Source organism: Kryptolebias marmoratus, linkage group LG8 (assembly GCF_001649575.2).
Source record: "Kryptolebias marmoratus isolate JLee-2015 linkage group LG8, ASM164957v2, whole genome shotgun sequence".
In the NCBI taxonomy this organism is placed as follows: domain Eukaryota; kingdom Metazoa; phylum Chordata; class Actinopteri; order Cyprinodontiformes; family Rivulidae; genus Kryptolebias; species Kryptolebias marmoratus.
This window is the reverse complement of record NC_051437.1, coordinates 21,092,009-21,112,559: the sequence shown is the minus strand read 5'-3', so window position 1 is coordinate 21,112,559 and position 20,551 is coordinate 21,092,009. Positions and strand designations below refer to the sequence as shown.

At 40.1% G+C, this 20,551-nt stretch overlaps 2 protein-coding genes across 13 annotated transcripts in view; both read right to left on the bottom strand.

The window, feature by feature from the left end:
* Positions 1-933: 933 nt before the first annotated feature.
* On the bottom strand, positions 934-6,769 carry tmem51a (transmembrane protein 51a). 3 transcript variants are annotated; one of them, XM_017417817.3, is made up of 3 exons: positions 6,510-6,769; positions 3,662-4,145; positions 934-3,168 (listed from the first exon to the last, which is right to left on the bottom strand). In XM_017417817.3, exons 2-3 carry the CDS (start codon positions 4,093-4,095, stop codon positions 2,769-2,771), a joined length of 834 nt encoding a protein of 277 aa, XP_017273306.1. In that variant the 5' UTR covers positions 4,096-4,145; positions 6,510-6,769; the 3' UTR covers positions 934-2,768. The 3 variants fall into 3 exon arrangements, with proteins under 3 accessions (XP_017273306.1, XP_017273304.1, XP_037833094.1); XM_017417815.3 differs by having other exon boundaries at positions 6,552-6,769; XM_037977166.1 differs by lacking the exon at positions 6,510-6,769 and adding an exon at positions 4,255-4,345.
* A 3,477-nt stretch (positions 6,770-10,246) lies between these two features.
* Positions 10,247-20,551, bottom strand: part of kazna (kazrin, periplakin interacting protein a) — a 151,592-nt gene continuing 141,287 nt past the window's right edge. For 7 of the 10 annotated variants that reach the window (XM_017417723.3, XM_017417722.3, XM_017417724.3 and 4 more), the window contains 8 exons: positions 20,281-20,404; positions 14,838-15,046; positions 14,610-14,728; positions 13,330-13,561; positions 13,132-13,233; positions 11,788-11,954; positions 11,337-11,478; positions 10,247-11,054 (listed from right to left, as the gene is read on the bottom strand). In XM_017417723.3, coding sequence (XP_017273212.1) covers positions 10,896-11,054; positions 11,337-11,478; positions 11,788-11,954; positions 13,132-13,233; positions 13,330-13,561; positions 14,610-14,728; positions 14,838-15,046; positions 20,281-20,404 — 1,254 coding nt within the window. In that variant the 3' untranslated portion in view covers positions 10,247-10,895. Of the gene's footprint in view, positions 11,055-11,336; positions 11,479-11,787; positions 11,955-13,131; positions 13,234-13,329; positions 13,562-14,609; positions 14,729-14,837; positions 15,047-18,270; positions 20,405-20,551 lie in introns of those variants that run through there. The other 3 variants (XR_003039215.2, XM_017417730.3, XM_017417729.3) reach the window with 3 other exon arrangements.

The window sequence follows — 20,551 nt, the reverse complement described above, 5'->3', positions numbered from 1 at the left end:
GTCTGAAGGCGACTCATTGGCTTGAGGGCAGCTAAATTCTTCCCTCATGAGGCAACAACATCCTGCCCGGCTCATAACAGCAACCCACACAGTTTAACATCCCATTCGCAGCCTTGCTTGTGTACGAGGAGTGTCCGTTACCAATTAACTTCAGTTTATTTTCCTTTGCGGAGGTGGTAAAGCAGTAGAATATTTACGTAGCATGTGACAAGGTTTTGTTTCTCATCTCCTCCCAAACATAATGTACTGGTTTGCCATTTACAAGAACGGCATTGCCTTGATAAAGCTGCCATCTCCTGTCACCTGTTTTGACACAATAACCCCCTCCGCGTTTCCTGAGCAGGTGTCATCCTGCCCTACGAAGCCCCATGCTATGTCTCAGCCTGGGGGCGACTCTCCAGTGAGTAGTAAATCATCACAATTATTACCCATGCTTTCAATCCTAATTAAACATTATTTAAAGCTAACACCTCTTAGTCAGTTTCTGTGTAAACCTGTCAGCTGCCAACTTAAGCCAACCTCCTGATGAGAATATATTTACCTAATAGCGGAACAATAAATGGGACAAGTATTTGTCCAACTTTTGACTAACAGATGAGGTCAGGCAGGAATCCCCGTGGACTATGATGTTTGCAGGTGAGATCGTGATCTGTGGTGAGAACCTGGAGAGGTGGAGGTATGTACTTGAAAGACGAAGGATGAAAAAGGAAGGAAGACAGAGTGCATGTGTGAGTGAGAGGGAGGCAGGGGGAACAGAGGTCACAAAGGTGCAGGACTTCAAGTACTTACGGTCCGCTGTCCAGGAAGAGAGGCGAAGAAGAGAGACCAGGCAGGATGGAGAAAGCTCCCACACAGACACCATAAAAATACACATTATACAAACACAAACTTAACAAATGCTCACCTTTATTTCTTATAAATAATCGAGATAAATGACTTTTCAAAACTTCCGCATTTTTAATAACACCAATATGAAGGTCATAGAAAAGCATGTGTTCACAGTACATATGAAAAAGACATTTAAGTAATAAAAGGGCAGACTTGCATGACACTAACAATTTTTTTTTTTTACAAAAAAGTGACATCTAAATATAAACACTATCAAACTGAAATGTAAAACATTTGACATCATAGTAAAAAAAAAAAAAAAAATTATAATTTGTTTTTTTGCAAATGTGATCCACTCTTTTTCCTCAGAAACACATTTGACTAAAACAGAACGGACACACCGAGCTCCAGCTTTGAAACGAGTCTGTGAAAAGCAGCTGAATTCCAGTGACAATCCAGAAGTGAGTCGAGGATGCTGCTGCTGCTGCTAACGTTTCAGTCTTTTATGCAAAACACAAAGTTGAACTACACAGGAAACACTAGTGGAAAGTACTTTAGATATTACAAAGCAAAACAAACAAACAAAAAAAAAAAACTTTACAAGAAGAATAACATTGCATTGAATGACTGATAAGTTAGTTAGCTTGGCTTCAGGCGTTTGTATATAAAAAGAAGAAATTAAGAGTGTCCTGACAGGGAACATGTATACTAATGTAGTTCAAAGCTTTCCCAGAATAAAGCCTGAAGTAGCAGCTCTTCCTCCACATACTTGAAGTGAAAACAGGGCTGCAGGGTCAAGCTGCGAATGAAGGAATGGTGATCAGAAAGTCAGTGAGCAGCTGCTGTTATTATGGTGCAGCTGCTCGCTCAAAGAGTGTCTGATGTTTGTAAGAGCAGAAGCAACACTGAAAACACACTCTGATAAAACATTATTAGAGTCACAAAATGTCCTTTGAAACATCTGGGAAGTGTTTTCAGAGGAAAAAACAGCACCTAATAATGGTTTAGTGTAGATAACTAACTGAAGGGCATGTATTGCTGCATTCAAAGTCAGACATTAGCAATTAAAACCTCTATAAAAACAAGCTTCCTTAAGGTTCCCGGAAAACGAGTTCTTCTTTAAACAATCCCCGAACTGGTTACCGATCACAAGTATAAAAGTGACAAGTACTGTGCCCCTTCCCTCTTCTGTCTTTATCCAGCAACATGACACATGGATTAACAGTATGTAGTACCGTAACAAATGCTGGCTTCCGTATTTGCATTTGTTTGCATCCGTTTATTTGATTAAACGTGTAAACCGACGAGTCTTGAGCCATTTCAAAAAAAAAAAGATGAATGTAAAAATAGGAGAGGCTAAATTTTGGATAATTAGGAAAATTTCCAGGTAGAATAATAGCACAGTATAAAACAATACTCAGCCGGTTAGGTTAGGTGCTGACAGCAAAAATAACAAGTCTTCAAACAGCCTAAATGGCAGCCATCACACAAAAAAAGCACACATGATCATTTAAACACGAATCCTCTGTGCAACCCATCGTTAATGTCTCCTAATCTCCTCTGCGAACAACTCACTCAGACAATCAGTGCACAGTGGAGGCCGGTTTCATGAAGTAACCCGTTAAGAGAAACCTACAAGATATGTGAAAAAGGCATGAAGTCCAAAGTGTCCCGGTGTGACAAAATCTGTCATCCGATGAAGTGGGCGCGATGAAGACACTGTTCACACCCCGTTTCCATGAACCAATGAGAGCCGCAATAAAGGAGAGCGTCGTCTGTTCACATAAGGGACACGATGATAAATTTGAACAGATAACAAAGTCCAGAACAAAACATGACGGAACATTTTGCAAGAACAACAAGCAGATCCAGGTCTACAAAGGTTGATAACAGACGAGTCCAGGAAGTTCACGCAGATATTTTGAAACATCATGTGGGTGTTAAAGCGGAGGCACTTTATCCTCATACTGTGGCGGTGGGGTGAGAGGTTCAATACTGATGTCAGGCGCTGGCTGAGAGGTGCCAGTGGTTTTCATCGGCAGTTTCTCGGACTTAATCCTTCGGATTTTGATAGGGAGAAGCTTCAGGCTGTTTTTCCCAGGTCTGTGATTTGTTGTGGAAACAGCAGGAGCATTTGAAGATTGGGCAGATTGTGATATAGTAGTTGTGACCTCTGACCCTTCATTCTCGTACTGTATGCCATCGACTTGGACCAGCTCATCATAAGATGGCAGCTGGGAGATGCTTGGGCGAAGGTTGCTCTGACGGACAGGGTACTGGCCGCTCTCCACTGCCTCTTCGTAGGAGGGAACAGCAAAACGTCGGGCTTGTTCCTCAGCGCTGTAAACATTTACAGACAAATGATCACATATGAATCACGCCGTGTCCTTGTGGTCTAGTCTCTTCAGAACAAAACACTTGTTGCAGTTATGATAAAATAGGCATTTAGGAGACTGAACCAGGATCTATATTAAATTAATACAAATCATTTGTTAGCTTCCTGAAAGTGATATGAGACCACTAAAGAAGCATAAAAATGTCTAAGGTGTTCGCGTTTTTAAAATGTTACTGTCAACAAACAGTCATGAATCTAACCTTTGGTTCTCATATCACTTCGTGCCAAAAAAAACCCGGAAGATAACAAAGCCTTTTCTAAGAAAACTCTCCGAGAAGACAATAGGATCCAGATAAAAACCTTTCAAACATGCTTTGTTTGTTTGTTTGTTTTTGTTTTTTTTAAAGGTGGGGGAGTCTCTAAAATCTAAAGTGTGCTTAACTCAATTACAGCACAACAACGAAATAAAATTACAAGTCAAGTCGCAGCTCGACTCACGCTTCTCTCTCCTGCTGTTCTCTCGCTGCAGCTTCCCTCTGGTTCTGGGCCTCCCGCGTTCTCAGCTGCTCCCGCCGTTTGTTCCTCATTCCCAAACACAAGGACAGCAGCAGCATAGCCACGCCGGAGCCCGCCAACACGAAAGCCACGGACGATGCTTTATTCCTCCTGGTGTCAATGGCACTTCCCCCTGAACTGGTGCTGCTGTTGGTAGTAGACGCGTCTGAGGGCACCATGCTCCACACGACCATCACAATACCCATAGCAATAAGACCAACTCCAAGAGCACACAATGCATACTGGGAGCCCGAGTTTCCACTGTTTTCGTTGTTGGTCCTGTTGCTGTTGTTGTTGCTGTTGCTGTTGTTGTTGACGCTACTATTAGTTCCTTCGCTCCCTGGGGAGCACTGAGGTACATCTACGCTGGAACGCATCTTGACAGTCCCCAAAACCTCAGTGAGACCAGCTTCTATGAGGGTAAAAGCTGTAAAGAGAAAAGGCAAACTGTGAAATTTAAAAACAAACAAAAAATACACAAAAAAAAGAAAACGCTTCAAATTGTTTCCCTCCGAGGTTTAACACATGTGATCTACCTGACTCGAGCGGAAGCAACTAAATTCCCCTTCTTCTTCTTCCTGTGCAGTGCATGAAGTGTGATGGACCTCTCCAGTCCGAGCTCTCCTGTCCTGATCATGCTGCTGCTGCCACTGCCGTTTAAAGGGCTGCACTTTCAGAGCCCAAGCCCAGTTTTTCAGGGAAACAGACGGCACATATAATTCACTGAAGTCAAATAAACCGGGACGCTTCCAGAAGTAGGTGTGCTGCATGGTAAAAAATTTACAGCAGCCCCGCCTTTCAAAGTCACCTGCCACGACAGGAGCAACCGAGGTCAATAAAGAGGTGGATTACTGCGGCCACTGTAAATGAAGAAATATTACACAATTCCGATCTCTACGGGTTTACGATGGCGTTATCTCCTTTTAAATCAAATTTGTAGACCATTTAGTCTTTATTGTCAATCTATGACGGCAAATTACTGGAAATACAAGTGCCGTACACAGTGAAATGATTCCCTGAAAGGCAACGAGCGTGACCGAAGGGCATACCTGCCTACATACTTAGAACATGCCACGGATCACATGTTCTCACCTTAGTTCAGAGAAGAAGAAAAATAAAACGTCTGATACTGAGAAAGAGGGGGAAAAAAGAACCAGCCTGAAAGGCTCCGGGTTAATTTGTGCTTTCACCACATCATACTTTTGCAGTTTTAGTCACTATGCACCTATGCTTTTGTGGGTCTCTTCATACCTGCCTGGACTCGCTTTGTTCCCACCTTGACCCCGCTTCGTAGCCCACTTCCAAAGCTGCCACAGAATGAATGATTTACTCTACTGGACTATTATTAATAACACCTCCTGTAGTTTGAGAGTAGGCGAATGCTTCCCATATCTCTATTCCCATCCCCTCCAACCCTAAAGTGAACTTGAGGTGGGGAGCGTAAAATCTGTTTGTTTTAGATGAAAAGCAAACAAGATGATTTTGGACAAATTTTCCAAATGTCCAGAAAATAAAATCTACTTCGATAATGTTAGTTAAAAACATAATTTCGAGGAACACGAAAGGAACCCTAACGTGTGAAAGCCCAGAGCCTGGACACTCGGACACGTGCACGAGATGGCTCGGCCAGAGACACGACTGGTGGTAAATTAATTACTTTGCTTTCAAACTACCATGCAGTGCCGCAGAGGGTGCATTGAGATAATTGAAATGCATCGACTGGTTTCTCACCGCGCCGCAGCCCTGTGAATCCAATTGTGACGGGCCTGAAGATTCCTCACTCCTAATCCTAATCCTAACCTCTGGCATTTATCCCTAAGCTTGAGTTCACCTGAGACAAGGACACAGAAATCTTAGGGTACGTAACGGCAAACACATGAGCATTAAAACAGAACCATGCGAGTCCAAAATGGCAACCCTTAAGTACCAGGTGTAGGTACAAAGTGGCAAAACCAGCTGTCATTTGAACCTATGATTGAACTCGGACACAAGTGGTCATCTGAATGAAGTCCTGCCAGGTTTTCAGGTTTGGTTAAACCTGTGGTTCCCAACCCTGGTCCTCGAGGAACACTATCCTGCATGTTTTAGTTTCCCTGCTTTGACACACCTGATTTGAATGACAGTGATTAACAGGCTTCTGCAGACATCCAAGACGTGCTGAAAACCAGGGAAACAATGAAAACCTGCAGGATGGTGTTCCTCGAGGACCAGGGTTAAACCACTGGGTTAAACTAACAAACGGGGTTGTGGTCTCCAAACAGGCCCAGGCATGTGAATACTAATGAGGTTGACGGCCTAACCCAGCCCTAAACTAAGCCCCTCTCTAAAGAATGCAAGGCATGAACCTGGAACTGAGTTCTTTTAAAACAGTTGGTTTGATGTTTCACCTCATCATAAAAACTTACCCAGCCTGGCTAAAATCCTTTTGCGTAACCCTGGGGTTGTGAAGGAATTTAACACGAGGAAGTCCCAAATTATAGGCTGGGGCAGTTTTACTTCACCAAACAGTGCAATAAGATACTGACGAGCTAAAAAATAAAATAAAAAAGCAGCTCAGACCTACACAGAATGTCATTCTAATGCGTGTCACCACAGCGTTACAGAGACGCTTTGTTCTCACATAGAGTCAACATGTAAAGGCTGGTGTTTGGTTGCTACTTTCAGGAAATGTTTCTGCTCTGGTTGTCTGAAGAGTGGGCTTACTGCGGCGAAATGCTCGTTAAACTTTGAGCGGAGAGTTTACACCGTGAGAAAACTTAAAATTACTCACACAGCGAGAGGGAAAACACACCTTTTCGTGACGATTCAGCGAGTACATCGCGATTGCACTCACCTCCGCATCATTTGCCATCTTCCTCTTCTTAATTTCTCAAAGCTAAAAGCCGGTGTGGCTTTTCTTCTTCTTCTTTTTTCCTCCTTTGTTTTTGAAAGCAAACTCTTTCCGCGACAACGGGACTTCCGGTGGTTTTATTTGGTGGCAGGAATCGGTTTGAGAGTCAGGAACTTTCCTTTAAGACGGATGGGCCCGGCCAGAGACGAAGAGAGAAAAAAAAAAAAAAAAAACAGGAAGGAGGGGGGCTTCGGGCGCGCGCCACTTCCAGTTTCATTAACCCTTTCACTGTTGGCCTGCTGACACGCGGAGAGCAGAGGGCAAATATTCCAGGCATTTCACCCCTGGTCTCAAACTGCAGTGCAAAATTCTTGGTCCATCAAGGGGGAGGGGGAGGGGGAGGGATAAAAAAAGGTAGCCACAACTAATAGAAACACATGACTTGCATGGAGTTTATCTATGTTTCAATGCCCCATTTGCTGTGCAAATACCTGAAACTAAAACACTTAACAGTCACCATTCATAATGGTAAATGGCCTGCACTTGTATATGGCTTTATCTAGTCCAAGGACCCCAAAGCGCTTCACACTACAGTCATTCACACATTGATGGTGGTAAGCTACATTGTAGCCACAGCTGCCCTGGAGGCGGCTGACAGAAGTGAGGCTGCCATCACACCGGCACCACCGAGCCCTCTGACCACCACCAGCAGGCAAGGCAGGTGAAGTGTCTCAACGGCTCAACGGCTGAGACTGACAGAGTGGGGGCTCGAACCAGCAACCCTCTGGTTACAGGACAAACTGAGCCACTGCAGCCCACATAACTCTAAAACAGAAGAAAAACAAATAGGCCTACTTGTCTGGTAGCGGCCAAGGCCCTATAAATAGCTACTTCACCGGAAGAGCACACTTGTTTAAGCTTGTTCAGATAATTCAATTTAAATGTAATTTAAACTCTGGTTGCAGAGTGACTTCATCATGGTTAGAACTGGATTCTTGTTCAAACATGAACATTGAGTACTTGAAGTTGGTTTCAAGTAAAACTCGGGGTCAGGGTCGAAAGCATATTTTGTTATTATAGCAGAGTGTTTTTGTCACTGCAGGAAAGGGTTCACAACGGGATAAATGGCATTTTCTGTGAACGTTGACCTGAATGACTTTGCTGAAATTTGTTGAATGAATTAATTAGCTGAAATGATCAAAATAGTAGTTAAAGGCTAAAGCTAAATGGGGACTAAAACATATATTTAGCCAAATCATATTTAAAATGCACATTTCCCAAAATTGTTGCTAAAAACAAAAAAATCCAAAACAGTAGCTAAATGTTATAAGAAGCATAAGAAGCCAAAAATAGAGAAGCTATGCTGAAGTAGAGTTCAGAGAACAATGTTTCTGAAGAAACTGAGGAGATATCAATTTATTTTTATTGGGATTCACTCAGTTACTGAGCAATGGCTGGTTTTTGTAGCCTTTTAAGAGGTTTAATATAGTGAGAGGTCAGTGTACTCATTTTTACAGATGAACACCTCCAGTTTTTGTGTCTCCAGATGCAGTTGGGTTTGGTCGTTTTCCATTTGGAAGATTCATTTAGCAATCCAGCTAGGAAGCCTTTAGGCTTTTTAAGGCTAATATGACTCATGTGGAATTACTTTATTTCCACATTACAGGGTTTTTTCATGAAGACAGAATGGAAATCTCAAAGTGGATGGACCCTAATTTAGGTAACTGACTGAGCACAAAAGCCCTCACTACATGAAATAATCCTTCGTACTTATCAGCTTCAGTCAGCAATTTGACTGAAATGAACTCCGATTGATTTTCATCGCTGAATGTCAAAGTGTTTGCTGATCCCACATTTTCTCAAGGGCCGATGACAGTTTGTTGAATCAGCATTAGAATGACAACAACACCTTTCACTTTCCGCTGCTTTCCATTCTCACTGTAGTTGGATAGTTCTGCATGTCTTTTCCAGCCCAGCCCAAAATCCACCATCAAAAGTCCCAGACAGTTTACGACTCATTCTTTTACACAGGGCATGTAACAACCAACGGACTGAATTAATGAACCTCAGTGGCACAGACGACTTCTCCAAACTGTATAGTTTTATCATTCTGTTTTTCACTTTTACTTCCTCTTTGTAAGTTTACCCTCAGTCATGTGACATGGACGGTCTTTAGTCATGTGTTTTTACAAAAAGTATATAATTTATGTTGCACTTTCAATAATAATATGTGCTGCACTTTGCTCTCCTTCATCGTCTTTATCTGCCTGCATGAATGTTTTATTAGAATGGCCAAAACAAATCCAGCACGGGCCAACTTTTGCATTGTTCCTTTTCAGTAAAGCGCCATTTATGCTTTGGGCTCTGGGGAAGCTTTCTTCCTCTTAAGCTTTTGTCTAGCTCCATTGTTACAGCACATACACACACATATAGAGAAGGGGACAATAAACAGAGAACCGGTGTGAACAAGTGCTGATTACATCTCGTTGCCTGGATTGATCCTACATCACTGCCAGTCTGTAATCAAATTTGCTGGCAGCCACAAAGGAAAATATTACACTGAGATATAAGCGTGATTTGCTCTCTGAAGAAACCTTATTTGAACAGGTTAACTTAAGAATATTTGCAATTGCTTCAGTCAATATCAAACCCAATGATAGTCAAATAAAATAACTACTATTATGATTTGTTTTTATCCTAAAATCTCATCAACATCCATTGTTGTGTAGGTGCTGATTTCTCCATTGAGTATTTCCCAAGTGGGACTTCCTCCTTCCTTTGCTATATTACTAATAACACAAATAATCATCAACCAGCCAATGGGTGGTTTAGCAGACAGGTTGTACATAAGGTTAAGCACCCGTAATCATTGCTGTGTCATCTTTATGACATAAAGTCCAAGTCACTGTGAGTAAGAGAAATAAGTCACACTCATGCTAAACTGCTTATACGTCCGTCTTTTAACTTCCCCAACCCAGAGGAAGGCTGAAACCTGAAGTACAAATGGAAAAAGTTGGTTTATTCTGACTTCTGATTTGCATTATATTGATAGCAATGAAAGTAAATTAAAAAATTAGTATTGTATTTTTTTATTTCCTCATTTTAACACAAACTTTCTGCTGAAGGTTTCATTGTTTTTCCCACTATGGGAGCTTAACAGAACAAATGATTCCCCAGTGAAATCAATCAGTTTTCTTAGTTTAAAAAGGCTGTCAATTTTCTTTCTTTCTTTCTTCTTTTTATTTTGTTGCTATAAGTAACAAGACTTCAAAGTTTGATCTGGTGTTGCATTACTCCCCTACTTGCTGATGAATTTAGATTCAATCTTCTAACAAATCACCCCTGATTCCTTACCTGTTTAACTGTAGAATTGGCTGATAATTCTTTGCAGCGCTCTAAAAGTGTCACAACGGTCACATTACCCATGAGTCATTTAGGTTCCTCATTTTGAGCTGCAGATCTTTGAGCATCGCTGATTCCAGTTATGTTTGTCTATCACAAATGTGCTGCTTTTTCACATTCTTTTCACAGAATGTGAGTATAAAAGCTGACAACCTTCACAAGATTATGATAAAAAAAAAAAATTTTTTTGATAAAAAATTACCTGGATCAAATATAGCTGAAATATGATCTTTATTGTATCAAAAAGACATTCTTTCATTTCCATAAACTTGCATCTAGTTTCTTTTCAGCTTTGACCTTTTATTAGCTTTGTTCAAATACGTTTTTTTTTTACCCCACAGTATAAATCACCAAAGGAGTTGCTACATTTGTTCACACACAGAAGTGTAAAATGAAACAAAGACTATTAAACATAAACATGAAAATGTCAAATTCTGCTCAAGTCTTTTTTTTTCTTTTTTTTTATCTTCAGCTACAATAACAAGGTATCACAAAACAAGAACTTAATGGCACAAGAGCACTGAAAGTTTTTTTGTTTTTTTGTTGTTGCTGTTGGTTTGTTTTCCCCCTCCGTTTAAGTACCCTGTACAAAGAGTTTGTTTTCAAAAGAGCAAATTATTTTTTTCAAGACTAATTTGTTTGTCTGCAGTAATTAGAAAAAAAAAAAATCAGCAAGTTGCTTCCTAGACATATAATTTTATTTAAAAAAAATGTTTAGCTTAAATCCTTCATCTCTTGAGTCTGACATAAGAGAAGGACAATTACTGATCAAAACAGCAAAATGCAACCTATGCACTGCTTACTTCAATTGGAAACTTATAAAAAGAAACGCATCCTTTTTATAAAGTGCAATGATTTGTCCTGTAATGGCTCAGAAATACAGCTTTTATGTTCAGGTTCACATGGTTGGCAAACACGTTTGGTGGAGTTTCAGCTTCACTGTCATCACACATTGGTGATCTCGATGCTGGAGTAACGATGGATTGGACTTCCCTCAGTTCTGGGTGGAGTGTGGTCCCGAACTTCTCGGGGTAGGGAGCCGTAGTTGCTATGGCAATTCAGGTCTCGCTCGCTGTGGTTTTTGGGACTGAACCCTGATGGAGGCTGGAACACAAACACCTTTTTAATTGCAAAAGCATTTAAGTTTTTTTAAGTTGTCTGGTATTTCTGTGACTAAATTAATTTGTCCTAATACTGCGATATCATCTGCAAATTTAAGAATATAATCTGAGGGGTGATCAGCCATCATACTAAACAGCAAGGGACTAAGACATCAGCCTTGTGGGACCCCTATGTTCACCACTTTGCAAAATGAGTATCAGTTGCCAACTTTTACACTTATTTAAAGAACTTCCTCAGTTTTTAAGAGTGTAATTATTTTGGCACCTTGACAGCCCTCCTCCTCAGTGAGCCCTCGTCGTCGGTGTGTCGGCTGTTAGCGCTGGGTGGTCTGCCCAGGGAGTTCTGGCGAAACAGGTTTGGTGGAGTTCCTAAACCTAAATGCTCATAGTCCTTTTTAGCATCCACTCTGCAGGTGAGCATAGAAATAAATAACATTTTGGGGAACACAACATGTAGCATTTAAAATATACAAGGATATCTTTATGTGGCATTTACCAACAAACAGTGAAAGTATTATCAGTTTACTCATGTTGTTTACTAATTCTAGGAATCGCAAATTCAGGGGGTTTCTGGCGTAGACACAATAGTTAGCAAATAAATTAACAGCAAATAACCAATCAGATACGTAGCAGCAGCAGGATATCTACTTTTCTGGCTTCGCTGTAATCTTAATGTTGTTCCTTTTATTGTGGGATGTGTGGACATGTCTTCTCACCTAGCAGAGCCAAGAAGTGTCTTCAGCTCCTCGTCAAGGTGTCTGCGGACCATATGTTTGCTGCTGGGGATCCCCAGTGCTGTTGCCATGGCATCAGTGCTGAAAGCAGGGTCAAGCACCATGACAGCTCCATGAATTCCACTATGTAGGAGACTGTCAGCGAATTCCTGAACACAAGGATTGAAAAAGGAACAGATTGTATTGAGCAGAGTACAGTGATTTATTTATTGGCATCAGGATAAATTTAAAATCCATGCAATATATAAATAAATTGCCAGTCCTGACATTCTTATCTATGTTATCTGTGCATGCGGTCAGTGTGCAGGTAATATGAAATTTGCAGTCTTAACAAAGGTGTGGTTTCCTCACAGGTATTGTAATCAAGTAATAGCTGTATGAGGTAAAGTAACAAAGGCCATCTATCACTCTGCTCCCTATCTCACTCTGGTGACAGAGAGAACCATGAGTAAAAATAAATACGTCCATTGACCTACATGATAATGCAGCTTTTTGCGCAAGTTCAAAAGGGTAAGATCTCCCTCTCTCACGTCTGCCTTCATTCCTGGATGTCTGTTATCACTGCTGCTTTATTCTCTTCATCAGTTCCACTTTCCCATGCTGTCAAACTAAAGACTGTTAATAAAAGTCACCGCTAGAAAAATCATCAGAGCCTAATCATTAAAATAATTTTATGACTCAACCTCACAGACGTAAACAGATTTTATAATTTATGTTCAAGTGAGCTCTCAGCATTAAAGCTTTTAACTCAGTGTGATTACAATTAGGCTTATTTTTATTGACAGCCTTTCGTCACCAGGTGATGATGTATTTGTCTCTGTGGGTGTGTGTGTGTGCGCGCGCACGTTTTTCTTTGTCTGTCTTGTTAGCAAAATTTCTCTTGAACCAGTGAACAAGATTTTAATAAAACTAAGGGAAAGTAATTGTTGGATGTACATCTACAGTCTTTATCATCGTCTCGATTCAAGATGGCCTCCACAACGAATCAACCTTAGCAAAAACAAATCGACTAAGTAGCTGAGAGTCAGTCTCAACATCTCTCAATATTACATGAAATATTGCATAATGTTTTCATCAAGATTTGACCAAAACGGCTCCAGTTCCATCATTTTTCAAGATAAGTTTCTTAGTTTAAAACTGGCATAAAAGGTGGCAGGTGAAAGGGATTCTTTAAAAAATGCTAGGCCTTTAATTTAACTCAGTGCTTCTCTACAAATGATTTTTATTTTTGACCTGATTTACTTGTTGTGTGTAAACTTAGTTATGTGATTTTTTTAATGTCTTTTTTGTTGTTGTTGTTTAATATGCGCCGTCTTTCTGTCCCACCTTAAGGTCAATATCTCTGATCCATTTCACGACTCGATGGGAAGTCCACACCAACGGGTCCGCATTCTGGTGTTCACACTGTATCCTGCGAGCCTGTAATACCTGAAATATTATGTTAAACATTTGTTACCCAACTAGCAGGTCTTATCTTCAAAGCAGACTCAAGTAATTTCCCTCCTGAAACCTTTTCTTGCTCACCTCCTTGTCAAAATGGAGTAACTGTAGCAATTCGATGCCCAGGAGCAGGCTGGCCTGATGAGATTTCTTGGTAATGTTGAGGTAACGTTCCAAGTCACGACGTGTTAGTGAGTTCAGCAGGCGTCCGTCCACAAGGTGGGTGTGAAAAGCCTGAGAGTACTGAGGCAAGCCAACATCACTTAACCACGCCTTGGCCACCCAGTGGTGGTCCAAATCTGCAGCCTTGGACAGCCTGCAAAAACACAGAAGGACAACTTTGTACAGGTCACTTTGCAAAGAAATGACATTTTTGAATACTGACTTGTATGTACTCATGAATAAAAGAGACTACAATAGTCCGTTCATCAAAATAAAGTCACTGTTCTTCCCTTTAAGATTTTATTACAATAATTGCATGATTTGCCATGAACTTAAAAGGTAAATAGCATAACATGGGGAATGCTTAAAAAATGGTAGCTAGACAGATTAGTGAGTTTATTCATTTGTAAAATAAAAAAGAAATAGAAAAGTAACGATTTTATAAGCCCTTTTTGATAAAACTGCTGTCAAAACAAAATATTCCAGCCAATCAAATATGGAATTAACATAATCTGTGATAATAAATCTGATATTTATGCTTGGATCATTTGGGTTGTTGACTGTTTATCAGTTTGAGTTTTATGAAAATTATGAGAGTATTAGTCATCACTTGACTGATCAAGAAACTAAAATTAAGATCAATGGGTGATAAAGAGTTTTGTTTTTGTTCCAACTACAAAATATAGCTTTGAAAAGTAATATTTTTCTTCCCAAAAATTCGAACCTTGTTTACAGTCATCAAAACATGGCACAATTTCTTTAACTTAGAATCTCCAGCAAATGAAAGTTTTTTATAAAGTCAGAGGAACAAGAAAACGGATGCTGCTGGCCCTGCATGTTTAAATATTAAAAATATAATGCCTTAACATTTCCAGATCAAACCTAAGGTAGATCTAATTATCCCACAATGGAGGGTATAAAGACCAAAATATTACTTTATCTCCAGTTATTTGAATGCATTGATCCTAACGTTTTACATATTGTCAGGACACGCTGGCTATAAGGCCACTGTATTTCTGTTGTAGGTGTTTTATTTATGTCAAACTGACCAACATTATGCTGCTTTTAAGACCTTTACCCTCTGAGGTGTGATCCCATACAAATCAGCAGTTTTTACATTCATTCACCAACAGATGGCCCTCTAACACTGCCACTCCATCTCCTGTTCAGTTTCTGTAAAAATCCTTTTATCGTTTCCTCACTCTTTCCCACTCTCAGCATCTCTGTAATCTTCAATGGCCAGGCGGAGTTTTCGGCAATGCATCACACTGCTGACACCTAACCCCAGCTCCAGGTCTTCGTCTGTCAGTCCGAGTAAAACCTGAAAAATGTCACAGTTGGAGAGGGTTACAGTGTCTTCATCTAAGAGTGATGAAACAAAGTTTTAAAGCATAAAGGCAGAATAAACAAAAGAAGCCATTCCAGCCTACCCTCCCACTCTTGACGTTTTCTGAGCAGGTGCGGATGTACATGGGCATCGCCATGACAACCTCCAGCCAGGCCTGCACAGTGCCTGCTCTCCACTGAGACATGGGAGTCGTCCTGGCCAGTTCCACCTGCTGGAGGCGATCCAGCTGGTCTTCTGAGCCGTCTGACAGGCTGAGGCTGCGCCGGGTGGGGCTGGAGAGGCTATCTGAGTCTGGGTGGGTGAGGGGGGATGAGGCAGATACCAGTGACGTGGGTGAGGTTGTGAGTGAAGGCAGAGCTGGCAGTGAAACTAGCGAGCACTGGTAAAAACAAACACGAACATACTGAAACAAGAGGGAATTTAACATCGGATCAGCCTAATTGGGGGGAAATATTATTTTTTGCTTTTATTACAACGAGCATTTCTTTGCAATTGGGATGCTGTAAACAAAGATGCAGCTTTTATAAACAAGCTACTTATTTAAGAAGTCCATTAGAGCAGCAGCTGTTTGAGCTGTTGAATTAACATGACTCATTTATGTGATTTAGCCTGCGGCAACTCAGCAATTAGGAAATATGTGTGATATTTTCATGCATGTTTTTTCTAGCTACATCACATTTTTATAATATACTGTCGAAATGGATTATGCAACAGATTATTTCTTATAATTGTGTAGAGCTTACCTGCTAAAACACAATAGTGATCTTAACATTTATGGTTTACCTATAAATCAAAACCTAAAAGTCTTTAGGTGAAAGTTTTTACCTAAAAGTCAAAACAGGGATTGTGTCAGCGTTTCAAATTCTTCACCAGCAGGTGGCAGCCTCGCAACATTTTCTGGTCTCAGCAGGTATTTTTGAATGAATTACTTTCCAGCATTCAGGTAACATAATACTCACCTCTACCTGTACAGCTTATTATAGTCACTTAACTCTTCTAATATTTTTTAAAATTCTTCACTTTAATACAAGCTTTACAATGTAGTTTTATTCTCTGGCTCACAAGCCAACTACACATTAGCCACTGCCATCAAGGCTAAAACTCTGAGGATGCTGGGAAGCTAATGAGCCTCAGATAAAAGCATCCATCTCAAAGCTGAGTCATAATGCATCAAGCAGATTCTTTGTCCTTGTTGGCTTTTGCACTTCCAGCAACCATTTTGTTATTTTAGTGAAAAGATTAAAAACGTCCTACTCTCTCTGAATCATTCACTTTGAAAATTGGCTTGAAAACTTAAAATAAATAAATAAATAAAGTAAAGGAAAAAGCAAAGAAAGAATCAACAGGATATTTGTTTTTGTGTGTGTGTTGTTGCCAGTAAGAGGATGAAGCAAATCCTGTTTGGCAAACTTTATGCTGTTTTTCCAGGATTTATTTATTTGTTTTTCAAATTATTGGTACCTAATAAAGTTATTTATCAGCCTTTGGTCTTTTTCTTCTTGAGCTACATGCTTTCATGTGCCTTCCGAAGAGCAGTGCATAAAGTCACTGCATAAATTTTGCTGCTTTGGCTCGAGCTGTTCCTTTCTAAGTACAACATATCGCTCTTATTTATAACAAAGAAAACCCACTGGAAGCTAAATGGGTTGGAAGTACAATGGTGCTTGAAAGAAGTAAACTAATGAGATTTTTTTTAAAACATTTTTTATCAGTGGAAAAAAATGAAGTGTCAGCTAAATAGTCCCGAACTATGATAGTAACAAGGCCAAGTTTTACAGATAAACTGTGGTTCTCTCTTCTCATTTTAGCCAAAATGTTTTATTGTCATCTCATTATTCTGCAAAAGATTTCTTTCTAGCAGCGCTTTGGCTTGTGTACGTGATTTTTTGTAGCAAACGGGTGAAAATAGTAGGATTGTTTTTAGGGAGCAGCGGTTGTCTCACTGCGATCCTAACCTGGACATCCTCGTTGTTCATTCTTCTGCTGAGAATGAACTCCTGAACGTTGATATCATGCAGTGACAGAGAGGCCTTTGATGACTTGGAAGTTTTATGCTCTTTAAGAGATCTCTGTTGGTCTGACTGTTCACAGGTGGAAGCTAAACTTTTTTTTTTTAAGCAAAAACTACATTTTAAACTTTTGACAAATTGAAAATATAATTTCCCCAACCTGTAGTTTTGAGGATCAGGATTTGAGAAATTGACTTTTGGGTTTGGAAAAACCTCTCAGGTTTTAGGTTATATTTTACTCAAAAATACACACACACATTTTCAAGCACCAAAAGTGTGTTGTGTGTTCTGTAAAAACATTACTTTGTTGAAATCATCAGTTGTCAAAGTGCCTATGTCTCTCAAATACCCAATTATGTCTTTATCTGCAAAGCATCTGCAGCCATAGTTGCATGAAACAGATATGTAAAAACTACGGAGACAGTTTGTTTCTATACTGGTGTAAAGAAACATAATAATACTGCACATAATAGAAAAGTATTTCTGCTGTTTGATAATATAAAAATATAAAACTCACTGTTTCTCTAAAAGATAGATTTGACATTGTTTCCATAAGAACTTCATTCAACTTGAAGAAGTGCGAGCAATCAGAGCGGTTTGTCATGTTTTACAGTTAGACAGCCTCTGCCAACACAGTTTGCAACCCAGTGCAGTTCTTTGTGAAACAGCTGGAACCTGCGTGCCCCGAACCCGGTTGCTGTTCTGGGTCGCTCCACTGTGTTGAGAGCGTGATGAAAGTTTGACAGAAGGGGGTCAGGTGTTAGAGGTTAGTGGTCACGTCAGTGCAGACCGTTATTGACACCATGTGCGGACATGTAAGATCCGTCTCCGCTATCTGGCATGGCCTCATGTCCCCTCTACTTTTATTTTTTAGATCACTGAATTCGAAGTCATAATTGTCAAATGATGTAGAGACGTTTTCTGCTGTGAACGAAAAGTTCCAAATGGAAAACGGGGGGAAACAAATGAGGCCATTTAGAAGCTGGAGTCCACTCACAGATGGATTTGTAGGGCTGAAGAAAACTATGCAAACGTTAAAAATGGCAGCCCCACCCCAACACCAAAAAAAGGGACAAATCAGGATTAGAACCATACCACCACACATGAACACTTACACAACACAATTATAGGAAAAGAGAGGACAGCCACATGAAAATCATTATAGTTGATTTTATTTTAAAATACTCTTTTCTTTTCTTATTTAGTTCTTTTTGACTGTAACGTTGTTGCCATGCCTTAAAAAGTTGCTACTTCTAAAACATCTCAGGGCTTCAGAGTAGAAGTCCTCCACTGAGGCCTACATCTTTGACTTTAAATAAAACTCTTTAATAATAATAATAGTAATAATAATAATAATAATATCCATTTCATTTCTGTAATTTTATCTCATTTACAAAAAATTAAAGTATCTGTGGCAAACAAAATAAAAACCGTGGCTCCAAAAAAATGAAATTATACAATGTGTTCCTTTTGATATGCTGTTTCCCCATCAGCAGGTAAAGTTGGTTAGATGAAAACATAAAAATGGTTTATTTTCATAAATGTCAATAGATGTTAAGTACATAATTTAGTTGAGCTGTCGTTCCTATATGTACACGTTTGTGTTGATTTTATCCTAGAATTTGATTCATGAATTACCTTTAAATCTGTGCGCCCAAAAAAGACTGAGCAAAGAGTTAAACAGATCCTCCTCACTGCTTGTATGAACACTCCTGAAAACCGCTGCCGGTAAAAACAGCTTCAGTGTAATCTGGCACTCTGTTGGGTTTTAGGTGACGCTGATGAATACCCAGTGTTAGTTTATTATCAGGGAGAGAAAAGATTTCCAGAAGGGGCAGTGCAGACTCAGACTCAATCCAGGATGAAAAGAATCCAGTGTGTACAGACATTCTTTTGCTTGAAGAAATGTTATTAACCTTTGGCACAAAGTTAATTGCTTTTTTTTCCTTCTGCTGTGGCTTAAACGCTGCATACGAATTTCTGGTGAGTTCACGGGGTTACTTAAAAAGCTACATATTTGCATTATTAGAGTGCTTAAATCCTGATTTTTAACCCTCAGAGGTGGCAATCACTAATGTTATAGTAGTTTGTTTAATATGTTCTCCCCTTATTTGAGGTTTAGGTCATCATTTAAAAATTATCTCAATCCCAGAGGTATATAAAAGTCTTGACCATCAGTTTTAGATCTACCTTTCCTATTTTAGACTGATTTCTTGGGGTATAATCCTACCCCTATCAGAAGCCTTTTAGAGTATTAATATAATTATAGCTACAAGCAACTGTGAGATTCTGCAGAAAGAAATGGGACAAAGCTTTATGAACAAAGGAATAATCATTTTTGAAAATTCAAAGCTGGGTTTCCTTGGAGATTTTGCTGATCTTTAATATTTCAAATGTAATTTTGCACGACAACTTTGCCTTGCAGGTGCAGATAAAAACTAAGCTGCATTTAGTGTGGGGTGATACAACCTCATGCAGGAATCAAAGCAATAAAAAAACAGAAGGTCGAGTTTAGAAATCTTCATTTAAAAATAGAGGAAAATCATGAACAACTGACCTCTCTTTTTAAACCACCTTTTTACAACACTTCTCAAAGTTTTGCATGCGTTTGTGGATTGAGACCATGCATGTCACATGTTTAGTATGTATCTTCTATCTGAGCAGATAGAAACCACATTTCTGGCATTTTCCTGTTAGACTTCATGGCACCGTGACACAAACACAGAGTTTGATTCCACGCTCAGCAGCTTTTTTTTTCAGGTCTTTGATTAAACATCAATGAGCATCTCTGCGCAATTAAAGACAACCAAATTGATGGTGGATTTGAGGAGTCTGCATGTTGCCTACAGGAAACTGTTCTCATCATGGCAGCGTGGGAAGGGGAGCGTGAGGGGGGGATACCAGGCAGGACAATAAACAGGGAGGACTTTAAGTACTGAAGGGAGGGGAGCACATATCCAAAATAACAAAAGGCATTCGGGACATGGAGACATTTACACGCACAAAGTGCACAACATCTGTTGTTATTTACAAGTACAGCAGTCCTTCAAGTTTCCAGTCGAATGAAAACAAAAAGTCAAAATTGAAGAACAGTTAGAAGATGCAATAACACAGCTGTTTGGGAGAGCAGGTTCGACAGAGCATGTCCATGTAGTGGCTGTGTTACCCTCTCCCTTCTATTTACAAGACTGTACAGTACATACAGGTGCAATTTACTCGTTAAGATTTACACTTCAGTGAAACGAAAAAAAAGCGCCTCCGACTTCTGACATGGCTTCTGACCACAGGAAACACACTCATGTGCACATTATCACGCACCTACAGGTATGCATGCAGGTGAAACTACACAGGCACATGAAATAATATATCTGTACACACTGACACTCATTCCCCCATACAATAAGCACAATGATGTCCTCTGATAAGTGCCCCAACAGCTCTTCAGGTGGTTCACTCAGACATGTGTGCTTTACCAGTCTGCATCCTCCTCTATGTAATAATCGGGTGTTGAAGTACCATCAAACAAACCAGGGTCCAGAGACTTGCGTTGCTTTCCCCGGGCAAAGACGCGCGACAGTGAGCCCAAGCCCATCTTCTCTTTCTTCTTCTTACGCTTCGCCTCCTCCAGATCTTCTAGGGACTGATGGCAGAAAGAGGGAGAGGGACACCAGAGGGAAATCGAAGATGAATAGAAGAGCATTGGAACTGAATGATGCAAGAGCAAAGGAGTCAGTGAAAGGGTGTGGAGGGAGCAAGAAAGATCAGAACACACAAGGGGAAGGGACAC

Excerpts from the sequence above, each read along its gene's own strand:
- tmem51a (XM_017417817.3), bottom strand. The coding sequence starts at position 4,095 with ATGCGTTCCAGCGTAGATGTACCTCAGTGCTCCCCAGGGAGCGAAGGA. Across the intron at positions 3,169-3,661 it reads GAACAGCAGGAGAGAGAAGC|CGCTGAGGAACAAGCCCGAC; the intron begins GTGAGTCGAGCT and ends AAATGTTTACAG.